Here is a 27,511-nt window from a genome sequence, read left to right as displayed (position 1 = left end):
AAGGACCGGGGAAGGTGATTGACAGGTGCCAGTCAAAGGGAGGGAAGAAAACAAAGGGTTGGATGAAGTAGGATGAGCCATGGAAGGATGAAGGCAGAGATAGTTGTTGGAGGAATGGGAACAAAAGGGCTGTTGGCAACAAGATGATTTTGGTGGGAATAGAGACTGTCATGGAAGAGGTTAAGGATGGATAAAATAAGATGATTCTAGAAGGTAGAGGGGGATCTGGTGGGTAAAACATTTGGGCTGAGGTGAATGGAGTCAGGAAGGGGAGGAGAAGCGGGATAAAATGGTTGGGCGGGGACAGAAGTTGTGGGAATGGCAACAGTGGAGGTGGGTGGAGGGGGGGGGGTAACTGAAGGTGTATTGGAAGTAGGGAGGGGCAAACATCGGAGATAAAGGGTTACCAGAAATTAGAAAGCACAAGGTTCATACCTTTCGACTCTAGACTACCCTTGAGGCATAAGCTGTATCATTATAGAGTTCTGTTAACACCCAACTAAAGAGCACAGAAGCCAAAATGAATGCATACTAACTGTAGGTTATGGTTGTAAATGGATTCTGATATTCTTTGAGAGGGCAAATAAACTGCCATTCATTTTACAAGTGATCCAAATATAAGAAAAGCAGCCCAGATAGAAATTATCAACTAGTTTCTTGGACAACTAAATTGAAATTGAGTTTGGAAATCAGATGCACATATGGAAGTATTTATGTTCGGGGTGCATTTTGGTTCGTCTTGTAAACATATTTTCATTTACAGTGGTTTGTTCTGTAAACATTTTTTTAAAAAGATTTTATCAGCTTAAAATTATCACTAAGAGAAATTTGTGGAGCTGATCTGTCTTCTTGAGCTCCTGGGGTCCATTCTTGGGGAAAAAAATTCCCACTTTACTCTGGGGAAATGAATTGCAGGATCTCGACTCAGCAATGTTGAAGCACGAGCTCAATATTCCAAGTCTCTGAATGAAGCTAAGCTGTACAGCTTTGGCACTTGATAAGAGAGGCAGGTAACATTCAGAAAGGCCAGACCAATTAAATAGATAAATGAAGGAATAGAGGTTGGACCTGAGTGTGGAAGAAGGAATCTGTAAATTAAAGGGCAGGAAATGCTGAGTCAGGAAGGAGATATAGGCAGTCTGTTATAGACTAATTCACAGGGTGGAGTCTGAAACAACATTTAGAGTGGGCACGGTAGGTGTTCTTGGCCGGGGAGCACACAGCAGAACTCCCCATCAACTACAAATTGAATGCTCTTTGACTCAGTTTTCCTCTCTGGGCTGTAACCACACGATGCCCCATTACCTCTCTGTGCTGTAACCATACGATGCCCCATTACTTCTCTGTGCTGTTACCACACAATGTCCCATTACCTCTCTGTGCTGTAACCACAAGATGCCCCATTACCTCTCTGTGCTGTAATCACATGATGCCCCATTACCTCTGTGCTGTGGCCTCAAGATGCCCCATTACCTCTCTGTGCTGTGGCCACACGATGCCCCATTACCTCTCTGTGCTTTAATCACATGATGCCCCATTACCTCTCTGTGCTTTAATCACATGATGCCCCATTACCTCTCTGTGCTTTAATCACATGATGCCCCATTACCTCTCTGTGCTTTAATCACATGATGCCCCATTACCTCTCTGTGCTTTAATCACATGATGCTCCATTACCTCTCTGTGCTGTGGCATCAAGATGCTGCATTACCTCTCTGTGCTGTAATTACATGATACCCCATAACCTCTCTGTGCTGTAACCACACAATGCCCCATTACCTCTCTGTGCTGTAATCACACGATGCCCCATTACCTCTGTGCTGTGGCCTCAAGATGCCCCATTACCTCTCTGTGCTGTGGCCACACGATGCCCCATTACCACTCTGTGCTTTAATCACATGATGCCCCATTACCTCTCTGTGCTTTAATCACATGATGCCCCATTACCTCTCTGTGCTGTAACCACAAGATGCCCCATTACCTCTCTGTGCTGTAATCACATGATGCCCCATTACCTCTGTGCTGTGGCCTCAAGATGCCCCATTACCTCTCTGTGCTGTGGCCACACGATGCCCCATTACCTCTCTGTGCTTTAATCACATGATGCCCCATTACCTCTCTGTGCTTTAATCACATGATGCCCCATTACCTCTCTGTGCTTTAATCACATGATGCCCCATTACCTCTCTGTGCTTTAATCACATGATGCCCCATTACCTCATTGTGCTTTAATCACATGATGCTCCATTACCTCTCTGTGCTGTGGCATCAAGATGCTGCATTACCTCTCTGTGCTGTAATTACATGATACCCCATAACCTCTCTGTGCTGTAACCACACAATGCCCCATTACCTCTCTGTGCTGTAATCACACGATGCCCCATTACCTCTGTGCTGTGGCCTCAAGATGCCCCATTACCTCTCTGTGCTGTGGCCACACGATGCCCCATTACCACTCTGTGCTTTAATCACATGATGCCCCATTACCTCTCTGTGCTTTAATCACATGATGCCCCATTACCTCTCTGTGCTTTAATCACATGATGCCCCATTACCTCTCTGTGCTTTAATCACATGATGCCCCATTACCTCTCTGTGCTTTAATCACATGATGCCCCATTACCTCTCTGTGCTTTAATCACATGATGCTCCATTACCTCTCTGTGCTGTGGCATCAAGATGCTGCATTACCTCTCTGTGCTGTAATCACATGATACCCCATTACCTCTTTGTGCTGTAACAACACGATGCCACATTACCTCTCTGTGCTGTAATCACATGATGCCCCATTACCTCTCTGTGCTGTAACAACACGATGCCACATTACCTCTCTGTGCTGTAATCACATGATGCCCCATTACCTCTCTGTGCTGTAATCACATGATACCCCATTACCTCTCTGTGCTGTAACAACACGATGCCACGTTACCTCTCTGTGCTGTAATCACATGATGCCCCATTACCTTTCTGTGCTGTAACAACACGATGCCACATTACCTCTCTGTGCTGTAATCACATGATGCCCCATTACCTTTCTGTGCTGTAACAACACGATGCCACATTACCTCTCTGTGCTGTAATCAGATGATGCCCCATTACCTCTCTGTGCTGTAATCACATGATGCCCCATTACCTCTCTGTGCTGTAATCACATGATGTCCCATTACCTCTCTGTGCTTTAATCACATGATGCCCCATTACTTCTCTGTGCTGTAACAACACGATGACACGTTACCTCTCTGTGCTGTAATCACATGATGCCCCATTACCTCTGTGCTGTGGCCTCAAGATGCCCCATTACCTCTCTGTGCTGTGGCCACACGATGCCCCATTACCTCTCTGTGCTTTAATCACATGATGCCCCATTACCTCTCTGTGCTTTAATCACATGATGCCCCATTACCTCTCTGTGCTTTAATCACATGATGCCCCATTACCTCTCTGTGCTTTAATCACATGATGCCCCATTACCTCTCTGTGCTTTAATCACATGATGCTCCATTACCTCTCTGTGCTGTGGCATCAAGATGCTGCATTACCTCTCTGTGCTGTAATTACATGATACCCCATTACCTCTCTGTGCTGTAACCACACAATGCCCCATTACCTCTCTGTGCTGTAATCACACGATGCCCCATTACCTCTGTGCTGTGGCCTCAAGATGCCCCATTACCTCTCTGTGCTGTGGCCACACGATGCCCCATTACCACTCTGTGCTTTAATCACATGATGCCCCATTACCTCTCTGTGCTTTAATCACATGATGCCCCATTACCTCTCTGTGCTTTAATCACATGATGCCCCATTACCTCTCTGTGCTTTAATCACATGATGCCCCATTACCTCTCTGTGCTTTAATCACATGATGCCCCATTACCTCTCTGTGCTTTAATCACATGATGCTCCATTACCTCTCTGTGCTGTGGCATCAAGATGCTGCATTACCTCTCTGTGCTGTAATCACATGATACCCCATTACCTCTTTGTGCTGTAACAACACGATGCCACATTACCTCTCTGTGCTGTAATCACATGATGCCCCATTACCTCTCTGTGCTGTAACAACACGATGCCACATTACCTCTCTGTGCTGTAATCACATGATGCCCCATTACCTCTCTGTGCTGTAATCACATGATACCCCATTACCTCTCTGTGCTGTAACAACACGATGCCACGTTACCTCTCTGTGCTGTAATCACATGATGCCCCATTACCTTTCTGTGCTGTAACAACACGATGCCACATTACCTCTCTGTGCTGTAATCACATGATGCCCCATTACCTTTCTGTGCTGTAACAACACGATGCCACATTACCTCTCTGTGCTGTAATCAGATGATGCCCCATTACCTCTCTGTGCTGTAATCATATGATGCCCCATTACCTCTCTGTGCTGTAATCACATGATGTCCCATTACCTCTCTGTGCTTTAATCACATGATGCCCCATTACTTCTCTGTGCTGTAACAACACGATGACACGTTACCTCTCTGTGCTGTAATCACATGATGCTCCATTACCTCTCTGTGCTGTGGCATCAAGATGCTGCATTACCTCTCTGTGCTGTCACAACACGATGCCACATTACCTCTCTGTGCTGTAATCACATGATGCCCCATTACCTCTCTGTGCTGTAACAACACGATGCCACATTACCTCTCTGTGCTGTAATCACATGATCCCCCATTACCTCTCTGTGCTGTAATCACATGATGCCCCATTACCTCTCTGTGCTGTAATCACAAGATGCCCCATTACATCTCTGTGCTGTTACCACATGATGCCCCATTACCTTTCTGTGCTGTGGCTTCAAGATGCTCCATTACCTTCTGTGCTGTAATCACATGATGCCCCATTACCTCTCTGTGCTGTGGCCACATGATGCCCCATTACCTCTCTGTGCTGTGTCCACACGATGCCCCATTACCTCGCTGTGCTGTAATCACATGATGCCCCATTACCTCTGTGCTGTAACAACACGATGCCCCATTACCTCTCTGTGCTGTAATCACATGATGCCCCATTACCTCTCTATGCTGTAATCACATGATGCCCCATTACCTCTCTGTGCTGTAACCACATGATGCCCCATTACCTCTCTGTGCTGTAACCACATGATGCCCCATTACCTCTCTGTGCTGTATCCACACGATGCCCCATTACTTCTCTGTGCTGTAACCACATGATGCCCCATTACCTCTCTGTGCTGTGGCTTCAAGATGCTCCATTACCTTCTGTGCTGTAATCACATGATGCCCCATTACCTCTCTGTGCTGTGGCCACATGGTCCCCCATTACCTCTCTGTGCTGTAATCAGATGATGCCCCATTACCTCTCTGTGCTGTGGCCACATGATGCCCCATTACCTCTCTGTGCTTTAATCACATGATGCCCCATTACCTCTCTGTGCTGTGGCCACACGATGCCCCATTACCTCTCTGTGCTGTGGCCACATGATGCCCCATTACCTCTCTGTGCTGTGGCCACACGATGCCCCATTACCTCTCTGTGCTGTTGCCACACGATGCCCCATTACCTCTCTGTGCTGTGTCCACACGATGCCCCATTACCTCTCTGTGCTGTAATCACACGATGCCCCATTACCTCTCTGTGCTGTGGCCACACGATGCCCCATTACCTCTCTGTGCTGTGTCCACACGATGCCCCATTACCTCTCTGTGCTGTGGCCACACGATGCCCCATTACCTCTCTGTGCTGTGGCCACACGATGCCCCATTACCTCGCTGTGCTGTGTCCACACGATGCCCCATTACCTCTCTGTGCTGTGGCCACACGATGCCCCATTACCTCTCTGTGCTGTGTCCACACGATGCCCCATTACCTCTCTGTGCTGTGGCCACACGATGCCCCATTACCTCTCTGTGCTGTGGCCACACGATGCCCCATTACCTCTCTGTGCTGTGGCCACATGATGCCCCATTACCTCTGTGCTGTGGCCACATGATGCCCCATCACCTCTCTGTGCTGTGGCCACACGATGCCCCATTACCTCTCTGTGCTATGTCCACACGATGCCCCATTACCTCTCTGTGCTGTGTCCACACGATGCCCCATTACCTCTCTGTGCTGTGTCCACACGATGCCCCATTACCTCTCTGTGCTGTGTCCACACGATGCCCCATTACCTCTCTGTGCTGTGGCCACACGATGCCCCATTACCTGCCTGTACCATGCATGGCACATTATGTCCTAATACCTGCCTTTGCTGTGTCCACATGATGCTCCATTAAGACAGAAACCTGCCGATGATTTAAAATTCACTAATGAGATAAGCTAATTTCCCAGAAAAAAACCAACAAAGGTGAAAAGCAGGTCATGATATTGCACTGTGGAATTTATGCTAATAATTGCTAAAATTTCCTTTAAAATATGCAGAGAGAAACTTCAGACTATAGTATGAAAGCCTTGTTTTGTAATTATGCTGTTGCCTTGGTATGACTTCACAGATCTTTGTCTGAACCTTCTTCCCTTTTCCTTATTTTTTAAAATTTTAATGAAGCCAGTTGTCTCGATCAAGGAACAAGCATGACAGGATGTGTCGTGATATATTCTTTCATCTGTGTGTTATAATATTATTTTTCAATATATTCATTGGCATTGGGTTACCAGATTCTCCAAATAGAGATCCAGGACACCCTGTTCAAACATAAAATCAAATGATTTCAAATTTGCATGTACATATGTACATTGTGATTAAATAATATTCTTTTCTTTGGCTTGGCTTCGCGGACGAAGATTTATGGAGGGGGTAAAAGTCCACGTCAGCTGCAGGCTCGTTTGTGGCTGACAAGTCCGATGCGGGACAGGCAGACACGATTGCAGCGGTTGCAAGGGAAAATTGGTTGGTTGGGGTTGGGTGTTGGGTTTTTCCTCCTTTGCCTTTTGTCAGTGAGGTGGGCTCTGCGGTCTTCTTCAAAGGAGGTTGCTGCCCGCCAAACTGTGAGGCGCCAAGATGCACGGTTTGAGGCGTTTTCAGCCCACTGGCGGTGGTCAATGTGGCAGGCACCAAGAGATTTCTTTAGGCAGTCCTTGTACCTTTTCTTTGGTGCACCTCTGTCACGGTGGCCAGTGGAGAGCTCGCCATATAACACGATCGTAAAATAATATTAGTACATAGGAAAAATACTTACATCTATATACTTCGAAACATAGTCATCTGGATTAAATTAATAATTTTACCAGGTTAATTTAGAGGCGAGACCCTATTACCGAAATATTCATTTCCTATCCAATTCAAATATAAGTATTTCAATTACATACCTTTAATTATATTTCACTGATGACTCGGCTCTCCTTAACAGGTCCATGCTTTGCAGAACTTGCTTATAAATTTTCTTGCTCTGACGGTCTGTGTTCCATTAACATTGTACCATAGCTTATGCTGTGGTCACATCCAACTTATTTTGTCCTTTTATCCATTAACGAGAAGACACACTCAGCGTCAGCATTATGAGCTGGTGTGCTGAACAGTACTGGCATACAAAGAAGAATTTTGAGAGATGTTCTTGAAATTTAATTTGTTGAAGTGCAGAATATCACCTTGGCATAGTTTGCTTTTCCATTCTTTGGGATTGTGTTGTATCTCTTGTCCGACGAGTTTTTTAAATGTTGTCTGCTGTCAAAAAAGAACATTGTGGTCAATTTTTATTCCTTTTTTTTTAACACTACACATGACAATTCCACTTGTTCCCATGCTGGAAGAGTATTTAGCAACATCCATGTAAAAGTATCGAATTCTTCAAGCGATGAAATCCATTTTGCAAGGTAGTCATGGCATTAACAGCAAATGATTATCCACTCCAAGTTGGAATTTATTTTTCCATTTAAAAGTAATGTTGCCATTTTTAAGGCCTCACAGTTCGGCAGGCAGCAACATCCTTTGAAGAAGAACGCAGAGCCCACCTCACTGACAAAAGAGGAAAAACCCAACACCCAACCTCAACCAACCAATTTTCCCTTGCAACCGCTGCAACCATGTCTGCCTGTCCTGCATCGGACTTGTCAGCCACAAACGAGCCTGCAGCTGACGTGGACATTACCCCTCCATAAATCTTCGTCCGCGAAGCCAAGCCAAAGACACTTACAGGGCTAAAATCTTTCATCAGTTCTTCCTTTTACACAGTCAACAGGCTCCTTTAAGCAATGAAATACTTCAGTAATGCACTTTGCTCTTTCTTTCAATTTGTATAAACCTATTGCTAAAGAGATATTGAAAATGGTGAATAAGTGGACTTCGCTCAATAGATTATTGAAAAAGTCAACAAGAATTTTCGGGATCTTTTCTTCAGAATTAAAAGTGCTTCCAAATAAACTGAGGATTCTCTCAACTGCATTTATTAAAAAAAGTCCCAACGGTTTTAGAATGCGAGGGAACTGAAGAATTCTGAATGCCAACAAAATCACAAAAATCCTTTAATCGTTTGAACATTATAAATGCTGAAGTAAGAACATTTCTTGACAAATATTTCATTGTCAATAGAAAGGATATCAAATGAGGTTTGAGCAGCACGAAGCAGAATATGAGCAGGGACAGCCAACACCTTCCACGGAATCAATCATGCTTTGCCTCAACTTTGAATAGACCTTGCGCAAATGTCCACTGGAATTAGTATTTGTGTTATCTCTATCAAAAGGTGTAATTTTTCTCATTAACTCCGAACTCAGTAAGAGTTTCTCTGCAAAAGCAGGCTATAGTTTCTGAGGTCTTATCTGGAAGGGATTTTACCCGCAACAGCCTTAACAGCAAGCCTTTTCACAGAAAAAAAATGGCACAATTTAAGTTGATTTTTTTTCTGCGTGGTGGTTACTTGCATCTATGGATATGTCGTTTAAAAAAAAAGATAAGGCATTTATATCTTTGAGAATCCCTGCAATGGTATATGGAGCTATTACATTTTTTACTATTGCAGTCGATTTCGAACTGGCACTTGAAAATTTGGATGCAATTTTGGAATCAGAAAATACTTCCAGTAGCAGTAGGTTCATACAGTCATTTGAGCTGAATGAGTGATGATGATGAACAGTGTGGAAGCCCATTCCAGCTTCTGCAGCTATTATTTTAGCTTCTTCTGTATTTCCCTTAATCAAGACATTTGTTATTTTATCAGTTTCTTTTGTAGTCGAGGAAAACGTACATCTCTTGTGCTTCGGTGTTTTGCAGATGCTGCTTTAAATCCAACTTCCCGCCATTTTCGATATTGAATGCACAATTGCATACTCCACAAAGAGCTTCAAAACAACTTTTTCCTTGTTTAATAAATCTCCATTTTCCAGTGAATTCATTTGCACTTTGGTTTTGGCATGTTCGGGTTAAATTACAAAGAACAAATGAAAAATATTTTGCTCGCTTCCCCACACAAGAATTGAAAAAAAATCCAGCCTGGTTATTTCACTGATCTGTCACTGACAACTGCAAAAGCATAATTAATGGTCTGGCCGACTGGTGGTGGCCAGTGGCTACAGCCAACGAATGCACACGTGACATGTTCCATGTGTGCATTCATTGGCCGCGGTCTCATACAAATTCATTACTTGTCACAAACACTTGCGGGTGACTTCCTTTGATGTAATAGTGGAGTTATTTAACATTTTAAAATTCAAAGTAGTACAAATAAAATTATTGAAATTTCAAAATCATCCAACTCTAAACTACTGAATTTTGCAATTTATTAAAAAAAAAGACGTCCTGACAAAGTTAATAGAGGACACAGGACAAAATCATTAAATACAGGACATGTCCTTCATAGATGGAAAGTCTGGAAACCCTATATTGCCACTGCTTTAATCATCTGTAAGTGCAGAGGATGGTTATTTAAGACAGAGGTTCCCAGGAAATCTGGGCTGAGTGAGGCTTGCCTGCACCTGGCTTCTTGTGGTATCCTCTGGTCACACTAGCCTTCAGGAGCTGCGTGGCTCCTGGCACCTTTATGGGATCAGAAGGCTTCATCGTTTTTTCCAAATGTTTCTGATGATCAGATACCTTGGAAAACTGTTTAAATAATCACAGAGAAATTAAAATAAATCAGTAGAATTAAATAGAAACAAAACATTTACAGTATTTAAAATCCCATGAAACTGATTTAATTAGTTAAAACCACTAATACCTTGTGAAATAAAGGAAAATAAATCAAAAGCACTTCCCTAATCATAACTTTTGAATGAAGGTTGGCGTTCCCATACAAATGAATGCTCAAGGACTGCTACGCAGCTGATAAGTAATGATGGTGATGAAGTGTGACCAGCCTCTTGGCTCAGCTACAGGGTCGGTCGGGGGGGGGGGGGGGGGGTGGAATACCTCATAACTCAGTAGTGTGTGCAGGGACAGAAGCATATGCAGCCAGACTCCAGGGCTGTGTGTAGATGTGGAAGCCTGGGACACGTTGGCACTGACTACAAGGCATTGTTGAAGAACCTTTGGCCACTTCAAGTTCGTACATCAGTGCATTCTGGCCCAATATTGTCCAACTAGTGTTGCATCAGAGGTGTGAGGCAATGTCAGAAGATATTGAGATTCTATAAAGTATTAACATGTTTTTCTGAGAAATATTTTGATTTCCATTAACTGTTTAGTGGTAATAACTAAAAGTGCTATTGGACCAAACTGTCACCGAAACTCAGGTTGGAACTGGAACAATATTTCAAGTTAAGTTCAAAAAAACTTGAACTTAAGTTTATTTATTATCTGATTGCACACGTACAACCTGACAAAACAGTGTTCTCTGGTTCTCGGTGCAAAACACGCAGATACACAACCAGATAAAACACACATCCAGACAAGTGATACATATGCAGAATAAATATACAAATAAATAAATATTGTTTAAGAAATAGTGCGTTCTCGGCGGGTTACTGTGAGAATTTCATTAGCTGTTCAGGGGTCTCACTGCCTGTTGGAAGAAGCTGTTTGTTAGCCTGAAGGTACTGGCTCTGATCGTCCTGTTTCCCTTCCCTGACGAAAGTAGCTAAAAGATGTTGTGTGCAAGGTTGTAGGGGTTCTCAACCATTTTGCAAGCACTCTTCAGACAATGATTCCATTAGATCACCTCAATGGGGGAGGGGATGGAGACTCCAGTGATCCACTCTGCCACTCTTTTGGTCCTGTGGATTGACTTCCAATCCAATTCTCTTCAGCAACTGTACCACACTGTAGCCCCTTTTCCATTGAATGTACTGGGACAGGGCTCAGTGGAAAAGGAACATTGTCCGAACGCCAGTATCAAATGTCATTATTTCACGCCAGGAATTAACTGCCTTTATCCCTACTTATATCCCCGGTGTTTGCTGACACCGGTATGCTGAAGAAGACCAGTGGAAAAGGAACAGCAGGATGTCACCCATTTCCACTTGAAGGTAGAACACTCCGATCCCTGTGGATGAGTTGTGTTCAGTGGAAAAGCCATTAGTGTCCCATTTAAGGGTGGCACAGTGGAAACAGCACAAAGGACTTCCTATCCTGGGACACTGCACAGCCAAATGAGCTGCGCTGCCAGTGGAAAAGGGGCTTGTGATGCAGCTGGCCAGGATGCTCTTGGTAGAGCTCTTACAGGAAGTTGATAGGATAGTGGCTGGTATTCTTGCCCACTCCAGTCTTTTCAGGAAGTGTGGTCACTGTTTCACTTTCCTGACAAATGAAGAGATGTTGAGTGTCCAGGATAGGCCACTTGTTAAGTGGATTCCGAGGATCTTTGGTGTTCTCTCCACTACTGAGTTATTAATATGTAGTAGAGGGTGGTCGTTCCTAGTTCTCTTGAAGGAAAGCTTCTCGTGATTTTCTGCAAATAAAAAATTAAGAGGTATTTTTGTAGTTCTGAACTCTGTCAGTTTACATACAAAGGGAAACATTTTATTTCTGTATCAAATAATTGAATTTAATTTAGACATACAGCACAGTAACAGGCCATTTCGGCCCATGAGTCCATGCCACCCAATAAACCTATAACCATGGTACGTTTCGAACGGTGGGAGGAAACTGGAGCCCCTGGGGAAAACCCACGTAGACACGGGAAGAACGTACAAACTCCTTACAGACAGTGTGGGATTTGAACCACAGTTCAGTCCCGGTCGCTGGCGCAGTAAAGGCATGGCGCTAACCGCTACACAAACCGTGCCACCCTAAATATATATAAAGTCAGAACAAATTTTAAAAATTCTGCCATTTGAATTTTTTTTAATGAATGTTAATGTTTAACTGATGTGGGGATCTGATTTGGGTTAATGTATGTCTGACATGGGGAATGGGAATAACTCAATAGCAGTATCATTTAGCTTGTTCATTAGCTCACACACTTTTGGAAGGTATCTAGGGAATTGAATTGACAACAGCCACCATAAAAGAAAAGTTTGAATCATTTGGCTGTTTCTGTTCATCCCGGAGATGTGGGATTTTTACAATCAACAAGGACATTAATAGGCCAATTCAGGAAAAAGCAATTTGCAAAATTTCTCTATGGCTCACCCAAAGTATCAAATTTAATACAATATGTATGCTACTGACATGAAATGCACCAGGATATAATTGTCTTTCTTTTAGACTTTTGATTTTTTACCAACATATATATTTTATATTTCTATTTAGTACGAATGCCTTTTCTGTTGTAGAGAGGACCCATAGAACGATAAAGATCTAGTTCAGTGGTTCTCAACCTGTTTCTTTCCACTCACATACCACTTTAAATAATCCCTATGCCATTGGTGCTCTCTGGTTAGAAAGGGATCACTTAAGGTGGTATGTGAGTGGGAAGGGAAGATTGAGAATCACTGCTCCAGACCCAATTGTACTGAATTGTCATTGGCCCATTTCCTTTGGAGTTATGTAACCGTGCACATAATGAGTCAATTAGGGCCGATTAAAAGTGTTTTTCAAACTTTCTTTCCACCCACATACCACCTTAAGCAGTCCCTCACTAATCACAGAGCATTTATGGCATAGGGAAGACTTAAAGTGGCATGTGAGTGAAAGGAAAAAGATTGAGAACCACTGATCTAGTTAATCTGAGAAAATGGACCGAGAATGGGAAATGGAATTTAATTTCGACTGAGTGTAGGTTAAACCAAGGCAGGACTTACACTGTGAATGGTCAGAATCTGAGGAGTGTTGCAGATCAGAGACCTTCGAGTACAGGCAAGTCATTTCATAAATGTAGTGACACGGATGGAAAAGGCATTTTTCATGCACTGTCTCTATCAGACAGCGCATAAATGCGGGAGCAGGGACATCGCATCGTGTTACAATTGTACAAGATGTTGGTGAGAATCACGCCTAGAGTAACGCGTGTAGATCTGGTCACCCAGCCATTGGAAAGAGCAAAGAAAAGATTCACGGGAATGTTACCCGAACTGACGGTCTTGAATTATAAAGAGAGTGTGAGTAGACTGGGAATTATTTTACCACTAGAGGAAACAAAATTGAGGGATTGTAATGGGGAGGGGGCGTATTATACTGACTGCTACAGCTATGGCTGTAGAGAGACTCCACCTACTGGTACAACAGATGGAGAACCTTTTCCCACTGGGCATTTTAGAGGTGGCTTTTTGTTTGTTAATAAAAGCCCAGTATTGGAATGATACTTGAATGGTCCTTGTCTATGGCATATCAGGGATATCTTACAAAAGTTTATAAAATCTTGAGGGGTATAGATAAGGTAAATACTCATATTCCTTTCACAGGGAAGGAGCTTGAGGGTATTGTTTAATGTGTATGTGAAGAGTATCTTTTTCACACAGATTATATGGGATAAGCTGGCAGATGAAGTGGTGGAAGCAGGAACAATCACAACTTTTAAAAAGCATTTAGATAAGTGCATGGATAGGAAAGGTTTAGAGGGATATGAGTCAAATGCAGGCAGCTAGGACCAGTTTGGCCCTGACAGGTTGGCCCAAAGGGCCTGGTTCTGTGCTACAGAACTCCAGGGCTCGAGACACCTTATTGCAGGGAGCTGAGGTAGGTAAGATGTCTGTTTGTGGGAAGAATAAACTTAATTGGAACTTAACAATTGATGTAACAATTATGTATGTTAGAATTGAAGCAGGTTAAACACATTCAGAATTGAAAATGCACTGAGGTCGCAGCAAGCAAGCACAAAACTCGAAAGACTGAACCACAGGCTTTATTCAGGTAAAAGTATGAACACCAGTTCACGCTTCGGTGGCTCCCATGTGACTGACTCAGGAGGGGCTGGCTCAGGTCTGTATTCGGGTCGGCTGGCCAGGTGGAGTCAGGCCTTAGGTGGTCTTCCTGCGGGTACAGAGATCGCCCCCTGCAGTCGGGTGGTGGTCATATCACCACAACTCTGAAAGCACAAAGAACAGAAGTGAATAATAATACTTGTAAAAGGACATTCTGAGCAGATATACCAGAATTTTACAAGCTTTAAGGGATATAGTATTACTTCAACTGATCTAATTGAATTTTGTAATTAAATTGATACTACCCCCCACAAAGAATATCAGTGGAAGTTATTTCCATCTCCAGGATCAGATTTCAGATATATTGTCAGAGTACATACATGACATCACATACATGATTCTTTTTCCTATGGGCCAAGCAGAATTAAGGTGAGTATTTATTTGTAGTGCAAAAAAAACCTCAACACAATGTACACAAATATACAAATGTAAATGACTGTGTCATACAGAGAGGAGAAAAAAAACAACTATCAATGAAGTGCACAAGTAAGTCTCCTTAAATGAGTCCCTGATTGAATACGTCATTGAGGAGTCTGACGGTGGAGAGGTCGCAGCTGTTCCTGAACCTGGTGGTGTGAGTCTTGTGACATCAAAACCTCTTTCCTGATGGCAGTAGCGAGAACAGAGCGTGTGCTGGGTGGTGTGGATCCTTGATGATTGCTGCTTCCTGATGGGGAAGTTGAACCTACTGTGTTCCCTACCTCTGTAATTGAATTTCTGCCTTCCTGTCGGGAAGACCTCAGGCAGTCTGGATTGGTAACAGCACCTCCAAGGTCATCACACTGAGCACCCCCCAGGGCTACGTGCTTAGTCCACTGTTGTTCACTCTGCTGACCCATGCCTCAAACCATATTATAAAGTTCGCTGATGACACGACCGTGGTGGGCCTGATTAGAGGCAAGTCAGTATACAGAGATGAGGTGCAGTCACTAATGGACTGGTGCAGAACCAACAACCTGTATCTGAATGTTAAAAAAACAAAAGAGATCATTGTCAACTTCACGAGGGCCAAGGGGGACCTCGCTCCGCTGACCATTGATGGCTCCATAGTTGAGGTTGTCAAGAGTATCAAGTTTCTTGGCATAGAATCTCACCTGGTCACTTAACACTAGCTCCATAGCCAAGAAAGCCTAGCAGCGCCTCTACTTCCTGCGAAGGCTGAGGAAAGTTCATCTCCCACCCTCCATCCTCACTACATTCTAGACAGGATGTATTGAGAGTATCCTGTGCAACTGTATCAAGACCCTGCAGAGGATAGTGAAGTCAGTGGAAAAGATCACTGGGGGTGGGGTGGTGTCTCTTCCTACCATGAAGGACATCTACAACACTCGACATACAAGAAAGACAATAATCATTGTGAATGATTCCACGCACCCTTCATGTAAACTGTTCACCCTCTGCCATCTGGGAGGAGGTATTGCAGCACTCTGGCCCTTGCATCCAGATAGGTCAATGGTTTTTTTCCCCCAGGCCATCAGGCTCCTGAATTCCCAGAACATGCATGCATAGAGTGCCGTGGTACTGGGGACTTTTACAGTGTATATCTTAATATTTAGAATTTGATGTTTTTAACTTCTATCTTAACATTTATTTATGTAAATACGCTCTGTTGTTCTGGACAAATGTTATCATCTCTACCATGTGAGCATGTTATGAACGATAAATAAAGGTGACTGGACATGCTGTCTGACGGCATGTTCTCGATGGTGGGAAGGGGTTTGCCTGCGATGTCCTGAGCTTCACATTCAGGGGTGTTGTTATGGCCGCATAGTTATGCAAGGCGGGTAACCGCTGGTGACTCATCAATGGCGACGCTCGGGAAATGTAACGCGCATTACGCGGGCTGGAATGTGGAGCAGGAACAGAGTAGTGGTTAACACATATGTGCAGGGTCGGAGTGAGTAGACAGCCTGGAGGTAGGTGGTGTTGGAGTGAAAAAATAAAATGTCTGCTCAAGTTTTTGATGAAGACCATTGAGTGCATCCTCTATCTATGCAGCGGTTCCTACAACATTATAGAACAGCTTGGAGAAATATTTAGATTTTTAAAAAATCCTTTAATGCATTTTCTGAAAATTCAGAGTGGAATCGGGTAAATACGATGCCCCCATGAATAACTTTGAACTCCCAGCAGAGGAATTGAAAATTGGAAATGGGATGGCATTATTTTTCACTGAGTCTGTGTTTCCTGAAAGTATTGGCTCTTCACGAGAGGGACGAACTGCCGAATTACCGTGAATAGGAAAAGCCAGAAATCTGAAAGTGTCATGGAAAATATTGGGGACGCCCGTCAGTGCTGTAAAACAAGTCTGGTTGTGCCTATGGTGGATAACCTTTTTGGAACACCTAACATTCTATCTGCTATATTAATCTCAGTTCATCTACTAACAATTTAATTTGGAATCCCAGCATGGTAACGTGCCCTTCTGGCCCATGAGCCCATGCAGTCCAAATACACCCATCCGATGAATTACCTTCCTAACCCCGTATGCCTTTATTGGAACATGGGAGGAAATCCACGCAGACAGAAGGAGAATGTACAAAACCCTTGACAGACAGCGCTGTATTTGAACCCAGGCTGCTGGGGGTGTGATAGTGTTGTGCTGACCACTGCACTAACCGTACTGTCCTTTACCTCACATTTAGAGCACGTTGTGCAAATGGACCCGAAAAATTAAATTGAAAGCAGGTATGAAAGTTGGCAAATTGCTAAGTTTTTTTTTCATGACAGAAGTATTCCATCTCTTTCATTAGATGCGGCAGTTAGAATGTGGTGCTTCCTTAAGTAATTGGCCACTATTCCAGTTGGGCAGTGGGAAGGTTCTTGGTTTTAGTGTATTGGCTGCTATATTTACCCTGAGGGTGAGAGTGCGACTAACTCATTAATATCACAAATGCAAATAACATGCTCCATTTCAATCCAGGTGTGCACAATGAAATCTTGCTCAGCAGTAAGAATGGAACGAAGGTCACTCTTGTTTATCTCTGCTGGCGTAGTGCCAGCGATCGGGACCGGAGTTTGAATCCCATGCTGTCTGTAAGGAGTTTGTATGTTCTCTCCGTGTCTGCGTGGGTTTTTCCATGGGCTCTGCTTTCAACCCACCATTCGGAATGTACTGGGGGTGTGGGGCAATGGGGTATAAATTGGGTGGGCACGGACTTGTGGCCTGAAATGACCTGTTACTTTGCTGTACATCTGATCTCAATATTGTTGTTGTTTCCTTCGTGTGGACTACTATGTTTTCATCTTCCTTGTGCTTTTGTAAATTAAATGACGAGCTGAGAAGGGGAGTGTAAATGCCCCTGTGATGACTGTGTGGATATTACTTTCTCTGTTAATCGTAAGACATAGGCGCAGATTTAGACCATTTAGCCCATCAAGTCTGCTCCTTCATTTGAATCATGGTGGATTAAATTTTTAATTTCCTTTAAAAAAAATTCTGGATTTCTATTTATTTTCTTGTCACTATCAAATATCAAAAACCTGGGCAGTTGTGACTGAATTCCTTCCTTACCCAAATATTTATTGTGATGCAACTAAGGGAAACAAAGAGGAACATCCTTTTATTAGAGGGCAGGCCTCTCTTGGATATCAGTTGGGTTATGATCCAAAGGAATGTTTGTTATGTGAGGAGGAACTGCAGTTGGGTAAAGTTGTAATGCATGGTGAGACTGACGACCATAGTCACTGTGGGTTTGCTAAGTAATGACCTTACAGAAGGTCATGAGGGGCAAAGATGAGCTAAATAGTCCTAGTCTCGTTGGGAAACTAGAGAACATACATTTTAAATAAGAGGGGAAAGATTTAAAAGGGGTACATTTTTCACACAGATTGTGGTCGGTATATGGAGTAGGCTGCTGGAGGAAGAGATGGAGGTCAGTGCAATAGTAATGTTCGCAAAAAGATTTAGGCAAACACAAGGATAATCTCACCCCCTATCACATTGCACTTACTCAGTTCACGTGTCAACATGTCCTTGTCATGGATTGAGTCTTCACATTTTAAGTTACTTCAGTTAGACAGACATGAAGGCAGTCTTCCAACATAGCTATATCTCTGATTGAAGTGAGCAGGTCACCTTATTGTTAGAGGAAAATCGGGCAAGCAGGCCTCGGTTGACCACTTGGTCGGAATGGAAGAGTTGAACTGAAGGGACTGCAATAATGTTGAAGACTCGATGGGTTTTAGAACCTTAGAACACATCAGCCATTCTAGACTGTGCCAAACTATTATTTTTGCCTCATCCCACTGACCATTATGTAGGTTCCCAGATTTTGTCAGGCTGTTAAATGAGGTTTTGAGTGGTGAGTGGTTCCACAGGCATGTCATACCCCCTCCCCCCCCCCCCACCCCAATAATCAGGAAACAGAATATGCAGTTATTCATCCATTCCAAATACTTTAGTGGCTTTGCTTGCTTGGACTCGGAATCCATTTCACAGGGGGTAATATAAGCTCCAGCTATTGTGTGATGCTAGACTTGAATTGCCAATAGAACACCTTTATTCTCTCACTGAAAACCTTACCTGTCGAATATTAGTATTCTTAGAGTCGAGGCACTGAAGTTGTAACTCTTGGCAACTGCAAATAGCTGCACCACCAGACTTGCAAATAAATGGTTCTTGTCTTCTGAATTGTTTTGAATACTTTCAATGAGCATCTGATTATCTCACACCAAGTGGAACTGGGGATATGAAATTGCCATATTAGATTGTTATAACCAATTTGCTCAGAGCCAGACTGTATTGGAGCAAATGGCAGATTTACAAATGACACTTGATTATAATACACTAGGTAAACAGCATCCAACTAGCCATACAAGTTATCAGGGTGTATCAAGCAGTTGTCGAGTGGAGAGAAGTCACTGGAGAGGAACTTTCCACGTCACACTTTTAGTCATCTTGCATTCACTTGCTCGTGACAGCTCTTGCTTTAAGGTGATCTTTTAAATCCTTTCTCCCCTTTTTTTTGGCGATGGGCATTTTGAAGCAGCGTCCTGATAGTTTAGAAGTGTAGCCCATTGATCAATCTCACCCCCTTATCACATTGTACTTACTCAGTTCACTAGTGTCAACATATCCTTGTCATGGATTGAGTCTTCACTTTTTAAGTTACTTCAGTTAGACAGACATGAAGGCAGTGATTTGTCTTCCAACATAGTTCTACCTCTGGTTGAACTGCGCATGTCACCTTGTTGTTGGAAGTAACAAGTTCATATCTTTTTGAATTGTTTGTTTACTCTTGCACAATTGAAGCAAAAAAACTTAAATTATTGAATTTCTGCTCCTTCAAGACAGTATGTTTTACTATATTGCTTGATACCTTTGTTGGAGGCAATTGTTTGCACAAAGAGCAAAATAATCCAATGCACCCATGCAAGATTTCATTCTCGAATCATAGGGCAAATGCCACATTTCATGATCTTGAAAGTACAGACTTCAAATAATTTAGTTTTCTTGTGATTTATTGCCAGAATTCTGGTGGGATTTGAATTCAATGGCTGCAAATTAAGAGCAGAGTATCCTGACAACGTGGCTAGCACACGCAATATTCTTTTGTCGCGCTACTTCGAACTATTGGGGCAGATATGACAAAACTGTGTTCACAAGCAGTAAATAACCCATTTTTTTTTCACAGACAGAATTATGAAAGCTGTGAATTGGACTCAAGCTTCCATGTAATTAAGCTTTAAACCAATTTGTTTATCTTTAATACTGATAATGCTTTCCTCGTGTGTTTCACAGGTCAGTATTCTAACAACCCTGGAGAGGCGATTTGGCCTACATAGCACCGAACTGGGAGTAATTGCAAGCAGCTTTGAGTTTGGAAACCTCATGATAATTTTGTTGGTGAGCTATTTCGGTGGCAAGGGTCACAGGCCAAGACTCATAGGCTGTGGTGGAATCATAATGGCCATTGGGTCCTTAATTTGTGCACTGCCTGAGTTTCTAAGCCATCAATATCAATACAAGCAGGTAGATACATCAGCATTGAAGGACACCTGCATGACCAACCTTTCCTTGGAGGAACAGCAAATTGCAGTGGAGAAGAATCTCAAGATGTGTGCAGAAACAGAAACAACAAACATGATGTATGTCCTGGTTATTGTGGCTCAGGTTATCATTGGGGCTGGAGCTACCCCTATTCAGCCTCTTGGGGTCTCCTATATCGATGACCATGTACGAAAGAGGGATTCTTCACTTTATATTGGTGAGTACTTTTTTCTTTTGGTCATTCTTAGACTCACATTTGCAAGGGATTACATTCTTAAAATGTCTTTCTAGGAATACGTATTTCTAGCATTTATTGGACAAGTTAAGATCATGGAGATTTTGCATTTGAAAATTTACTGTCATCTGTTCTACTCAGAGATGCAGTTTGAAATTGGGTGGAGCAGTTGTATTCCAGTTAACTCCAGAGTGAAACCATTTAAGGCTTATTTTACTTTTAGAGTTCAGAATTGATCTGTCGATTACTTTAAAAAAAAATCTGATTTTTGTGATCCTATGGAAATTCCACAAATATAGTAACTCTAAGGTATCCTTTTGCACTCTTAAAGAAGATCACTGTAAATATTTATAGAGTGCTATTTCTCTGAACGAGTTAATTTGGGCAACTCACTGACAGTTATGCCATGCTTTACTCTACCATAATCACCCATGAGTGTCAAAAGTCCACACGAAGAAATAGCAGATTTCAAAGATGTTTTCTTTTCATAACTTTGCTTTCCAATTAAATTAAAATTAAATTTTCTCTTGCTGACAAAATTCCTTTTAAAAATAATTGGTGCAAGTCATTCACAAAGATCCCAATTGAAAGTTACCTCAAGTGAGGACAAAACAGAAGTGTATTTTACAGAGTGTGTTTGTGAAATATGTTTATGAGCAGAAGCACTGAGTTGTTGAACTTTTATTAATTAGATCAGTGCTTTTCCTGTTTTCTCAGCTTAGTGTCCAACAACAAATTATCGTAACCTTTCTTGAGGACCTTTAGCAAACACTGTAAATGGAACAGAGCCACAGTTAAATGGAAAATGATAATGGTTTCAAACTGGAAATGAACTCCTTTTGCTCTCCAGTTCTTGCATCCAAGGTCTCCCCTTCCTGCAAGTGACACACAGTAACTCACATTTTCAGACTGTTAAATCATGACTAAGGTTAAGTTCGAGAGAAACAGGATTTTGTTTTTAACTGTGAACCAGCAGAGACCCTTTTAAAATTTTAAAAAATATTATTTGGCTGTAGCTACTGCTTGGAAAGTAACATCAATTCTCTGGCTACCCAATGAAGATGCAGAAGATTTTCTTGAATTGTTGTGATGCTTGTACACTTGGCATTGTTTGGCAGGTCTAGGATTTTCATAGGATAATCCTGAAGGAACCTAAATTAAATGTCCAAGCAGTTACTGAAAGAGCTATGGATGACCTAAAGGAAAGTGTTGATGTTATTCCTGTAATATCACTATCTTATTTTGGCAGCAAAGAGCATGGACCTTGGAAGTAGTGCCACAGACAACTTGCCGTGTTGATGTGTATCCAATTGTCTATCTGTTATACAGGAGTTGGGTTTTAATTCCTTTGCCATTAACAGCAACTTAACTGATCTGATTATTCTTCTTGGACATCCAGTCATGCTCCCTTTAGAGTTAATCTCTTTATAATTGTTATCTTCATTCTTCCATTTTAATAGAGTATTTATGCAATAAATTCAAGATTTATCAATGGCAACTGGCAGTGCATTGAATATCAGACCCTAAATATTAAATGAGGGTCTTCATCCTCTGATAGCATTCACCTGTTTCTGTATCACTGGGCAGGGAATGGTCAGCTGCTCCAACCTGATCTTGTCTGTGTTGGTTTCTGATATGCCCATTGTGTTATCCAGATTTGATCAGTAAATGGCAGTGATTCTGACTGAGCATCAAATGATTCTCCAGAGTTGCCATTGCACTTAAAGTAGACGCACCTCAGAAAACCCTTTACAAAATAACCTCTCTGTATTCATCACAGAGTAGTAAGAGAACTGCTCTGCTCAAAACCTCAAGAAACTTCATACTGTTGTGAATGCAATTTGGGCCATCATACAAGCCAACCTCTCCTCTATTGACTCGGCCGATGATATCTCTCGCTCTTTCAGGAAAGCTGCCGACATGCTAAAGGATCCATCCCACCCTGGTCACTCTCTCCCTCCACTGTTGGACAAAAAAAAATACTTGAGTTTGAAAACACAAACCTTTAGATTCAAGGGCAGCTCCTTTCTTGCTGTTAAGAGACTCTTAGAAGGACTGCTCATTTGTATAAGATGATGTCTTTGCAATCTTGTCATTGTACTTTTCTCTATGTCCTATGCAAAATTGTGCAATCTATACTCTGCACTTAGTTATATTATGGCACTACCTGCTATACTTACATACCTGTAAGTACAGCAGGTATTCTATACTGTTATGAACCTAAAGGACCACAAAACCCAGCAATAGACATTCATCAAGATGAGTGGTTTTTAAAACAAAAGTTGTTTTTAATCAACTTTAAACATGAAAACAGAATCACACTATAACTTATCTCTATATTTAACTAACCCAAATTAACCCCCTTCTATTTCTAGGAGCATGTGTATGTAATGTGTGTGTGTGTAAATTTAAGAAAAGTTCTTTGGTTCACAGTTCAATCTCAGTTCTCCTTCTTCCAAGTTCTCTGGATGCAGGCAATTCTTATACTGTGTACAGAATCCAACATGTATAAAGTTCACCAGGCTTTGGTGCTCATAGGGTAAATGTTTACCACTCAGGAAGGTTCTTGTAGGGTTTACAGCGAGAGATTTGTTGTTTCAGGATTTCCACAACTGAGGTACCACCATTAGTTACCTCAGGGTCTTGCTGATGAAACTTGCCCTATCAGGGTTCTCCAGATGGTAACCTCTTTCTTCAAGCTACCACAGAGTTCCTTTCTTTTCCCTTATTCCAAGAGAAACATCAGACAGATAGCACTTCCAGCCATCCACTGTTCTGGAACTTTTTGTTTCCAAACAGCTCTTCCTGGCTTCACTCTCTTTTCAGTGTCACACACACACTAGCTGAGAGGGCTTCTCTTCTCTCTCTCTCTCTCTCTCTCTCTCTCTCTCCAACTGAGACTGCCAGAAAGCCCATGTGACTCGCTCACCTTCTTCAGCAAACAACAGGAGTTCTTCTCCTTGGTCAAGCTGTTGTCTTAGATAAACAAAACAGGAGTGACCTTTCTGTGAGCACACTGTAAGTACTTTTTAACAATAGTCTTTCATTTCATGATGTCATTTCAATTAGCACCTACTTGTGAAATGTGCATCACCTTCTCCAGAGATGCTGCAATGTTACTGAATATAAATTCTTCAGTCTTTCAAATAAGATCTGTTTTAAAATGTGTGTATGTTTGTAACCCACTAATCTTACAAAATTCTCCCAATATTTATCCATTACAATACAAAGCAAAGTTATTCACTCTATCATTGTACATTTAAAAATAAACAATTCCATAATTCAATTCAAAAATGTAATATGATAAGCATATATAGATAACACAAAACTTTATAAAAGAAAGAGTTTGGGAGATTAGTTGTCAGAAAATTAACTCCCAGGTTTGGGCAGTAGAGTGCAATTGCTGGAAGAGCTGGTGCCTCTCAGCACCAGGGTCTTGAGTTCAATCTCAACCTCAGGTGCTGTCTGAGTAGAGTTTGCAGGTGCCTGCATGGGATTCCTCCTACTGCACCAGCTCCCTCTCAAATCTCAAAACCATGTGGATTAATTGGCTATGATAAATTACCCATGATTTGTAATTGAGTGGTAAAATCTGGGGTGGGTGGTGGAATTGAGAGAATGTGGAGAGAATCATAAAAATGGATAAATATAGGATAAGTGTAATTAGGTGATTGGTGTGGACTTGAATAATAAATTAGGTGGTTGGTATGGAGCTGATCATCTGAAGGCCCTATTTCTATGTTGAATGAGTTGAATCAGTTTGAATAGTTTATAAATGTTGTTTAATTATTGGAAGTCCTCAGGGTGTGTTCAATATGGAGGGATTATTTGTATCCTATCTGAGACCAACATACCATCTAGAACCTGTTCTTCCTTGCATCAGCTCATCTAGCCCTTAATTTCTAGAAGCTAAGTCTGGGTGGGAAATGGTTATTGGTAGGGTGGGTGGGGGGAGTGGTGAGGGGCATTGCCAGCAATGCGCCTCAGCACCCATTTGAGTACAGGACTGTTTGGGCAATATCAGTTTCAATTACTTTTGGATTTCTGCCAATCTTGAATAAAGCTACATGGGAAGATTGGGAGAACACAGTGGAAATTTTATTCCCAGAAGATAAAGATTATAAAGCAAAAGAGACAATTATAGCAGGGTAAAGATACAGTTCATATTACATTTTGTCATTGAACATTGGCACAGGACATCAACTGTTCATACGTAGAGAATGTTTCAACTCTTGACCCTGGTTTAAATTTGTCTCCAATGTTTCAACTTGAGCACCTGATTAAAGTTTACTCCTCCAAGTACTAATTTGTCAGATGTTTGTTTAAACATGGTTCGTACATGTTGAAAGCTGGAATGGGTTCAATGCAAATGCCATCGTCTTGCCTTGTTACTATGGGGTCAAAAGCTTTTTTTTGTGAACAGAAGAGCAACAATATATTGGCAAATAGAAGAATGTGAGGGACTCAAGGGAAGTAAATTACCAAGGAGGCAGGCATTTCAAGACTTTAATATCTTGTTGGGTCTTAACCTGATTGTTCAGATCATTTCCAGTGTTTTGCATCTCCATGGATACGTGGCAACAGTTTCAAGATTCTCAGAGTTTACCCACTTGTGATTTTGGTTCATTGAATCTTGGTTCTTTTTATTTAATCCTGGGTTCCAGTCTTAAATTTAACTAGTTTTGTGCATAAGAGCTATTTCCTCTCCTTCTTTGCACTAACTTCCTGAATATTCTTTTATTCTCACCCAGTGTGCAGGGCAATTTTTATTGGCTTTGCCTGTTACCATTCCTACCTACAGCACCCTTGTCATTCACTGTCACCTGCCCTACTGAGTTTGCCTGCATTCTTCCCTCCCATCCATTTAGAGAGAGCACACATGGCTTAACTGGCATTTCCAAAAGGAATGCTAACTGCTGACAGTACAAAGTGCCATGCCACAAGCTCTTTCCCCTTCTCAATGGAAAAGGACTTTTCAATTGTTCAGACTTATCACATTTAAATATTGGCATCATTTTCAAAATTATTACCCTTGAAAATGTGCAAAAAAATGCATAAACTTTCCAGAAGTTGCAGCATTTTTCAAGGTGATTGGATTAATATATAGACAGGATTTCTTCATGCTCCTGTTTGCACCATGAGATCCATTTCAGTAGAGCACAGAACATGACAGCACAGTACAGGCCTTTCAGCCCATGATGTTGTACCGATCTATTCAATAAACTAAACCTTCCCTACTTCACACCCATAATCCTCTATTTTTCGTGCATCATTGTTCCTGTCCAAGAGTCTTTTAAATGTCGCTATTGTACCAGCCTTCACCACCACTATGGCAATGCATTCCAGGCACCTATCACGCTCTGTGTATAATATATATATGTAAACAATTACCATTGGCTTCTCCCCTGATCCTGTACAAATGTCCTCTGGTTTTTGCCTCTCTCAGGTAAAAGGTCCTGGTTTTCTACCCTATCTATGCCTTTCATAATCTTGTAGATCTTTCTTAAGTCACTTCTCATCCTTCTTTGCTCCAAAGAGAAGCACCTTGCTCACCTTGCCTCATTTTTCAATCCTGACATCATCTTGGTAATCCTTCTATGAACTCACTCCATGGCTTCCACATCCTTTGTGTAACGAGGTGACCAGGGCTGAACATAATATTCTGAGTGTAGTTTAACCAGAGATTTTCTCACTTCACGACTCTTGAACACAAACCCCCAATTAATGAAGGCCAGCACACCAAAAACCTTCTTAACTACCCTTGCATGGCAACTTTGAGAGATTTTTTTTTCCTTATTTGCTTCTTGGAGGTATATGTGATTGGATAATTGATAGTATAAATTGGCATATTAACTTCCTAAACAATCATTATTCACAAATCTGTGAAACATTGCTCTTCCATTTACTACTTTAAGTGGTTGTCCACTTTGGTCTTGACTCGCTAATCAAAGAATCAGTTCAAATATCACCTTATAACTGTTGACATCGGCATCTCAAGGAAACCACAGTCTTAGAAGTGCATGGAAACAAGTTGGTTTCAGGTTCAGCATTTCCAAAGTGGCACACAAGGTGAAGTAAAACACCAATGACAAATGAACAAAGACTTTGGCTGATTTCAGCAGGAGAGCCCTTAAATACGGGCAGCTTGGATGATGCCTGCTGCTTAAAGATCGTCCAGGAGTTGCAAATGAAAACAAAAAGGGGCAACATTAGATGACGTGGCAACCATGAATGAGTTCTCAGACTGAATACATGAAGCAGCTAGTTCCATCATTCTCAGCTCAGTTTCAATTTGAATATTAGCCATGTGGTTGAAAACTGCAACCTCCGCGATGTAAGAAATGAGATTGCCCAATGGTACAAACCAAGATTTCCTTTACTCAGGTACAGCAATCCCAGCTTGCTGGGCAGATGAGAAAAACATGCCTTGTGAGGAGGGTTGAACATGTTTTCCAAGAGTAACTTTGGTGAAATATAAAATGCTTAATAAAGAATAATTTTCTCACAAAGTTATTGAGGGCATGAAGGGTTCAAACATTACTAGGAAGCAGCTGTGGAATTTTAACCCTTTCTCCGCTGTGTCAGTGATGTGGTTTTATTTTGGCTTCTTCTAAAGCAATATGAAATTGAGATTTTGATGTGTTCTGCAGATTTAATTTCAAACTCTTCAGGTGTGCCATTATTTAACATAGTGTAGTGTACTACCAGTAACCACCAAGACTAAGCTGAGGGAGCGATAGGCTTTAATGTACAGAAGAACCTTGTTGGCCTGGATCTGGGTATAGGAATGGAGGGAAGGGAGAGGTGGCTCGACCTTTATGGCCCAAGACCACGGGGGAGGAGTCATAGGGTATGAGTCATCAGTGGGCGGGCCAACTCCATATATACAGTAGTCAACCATAACTGTATACAATAGAGGAAACATATCACCTCACATAGGAAATGAGAGCAGATATAGGAAATTCGGGCTCTTGTTTCTCCTAAATAATTTGATTTGACCACAGCTGATATTTTTCTTCACTGTCACTTTCATGTTCCAATGTCGAAGCCTTTAAAATCTAATTTCTATCATGCGT

The 27,511-nt window shown here is 41.9% G+C and overlaps 1 protein-coding gene across 2 annotated transcripts in view; it reads left to right on the top strand.

Moving 5' to 3' along the window:
- LOC138739800 (solute carrier organic anion transporter family member 3A1-like) overlaps positions 1 to 27,511 on the top strand; it is a 345,875-nt gene that overhangs the window by 10,286 nt on the left and 308,078 nt on the right. For both annotated transcript variants that reach the window (XM_069892356.1, XM_069892360.1), the window contains exon 2: positions 19,952 to 20,417. In XM_069892356.1, the coding sequence (XP_069748457.1) occupies positions 19,952 to 20,417 (466 nt within the window). The remainder of the gene's footprint in view (positions 1 to 19,951; positions 20,418 to 27,511) is intronic.

This window comes from Narcine bancroftii, chromosome 1, assembly GCF_036971445.1.
Source record: "Narcine bancroftii isolate sNarBan1 chromosome 1, sNarBan1.hap1, whole genome shotgun sequence".
Classification (NCBI taxonomy): Eukaryota; Metazoa; Chordata; class Chondrichthyes; order Torpediniformes; family Narcinidae; genus Narcine; species Narcine bancroftii.
The sequence above is the reverse complement of the archived record's forward strand: the minus strand, read 5'-3'. Positions and strand labels throughout refer to the sequence as shown.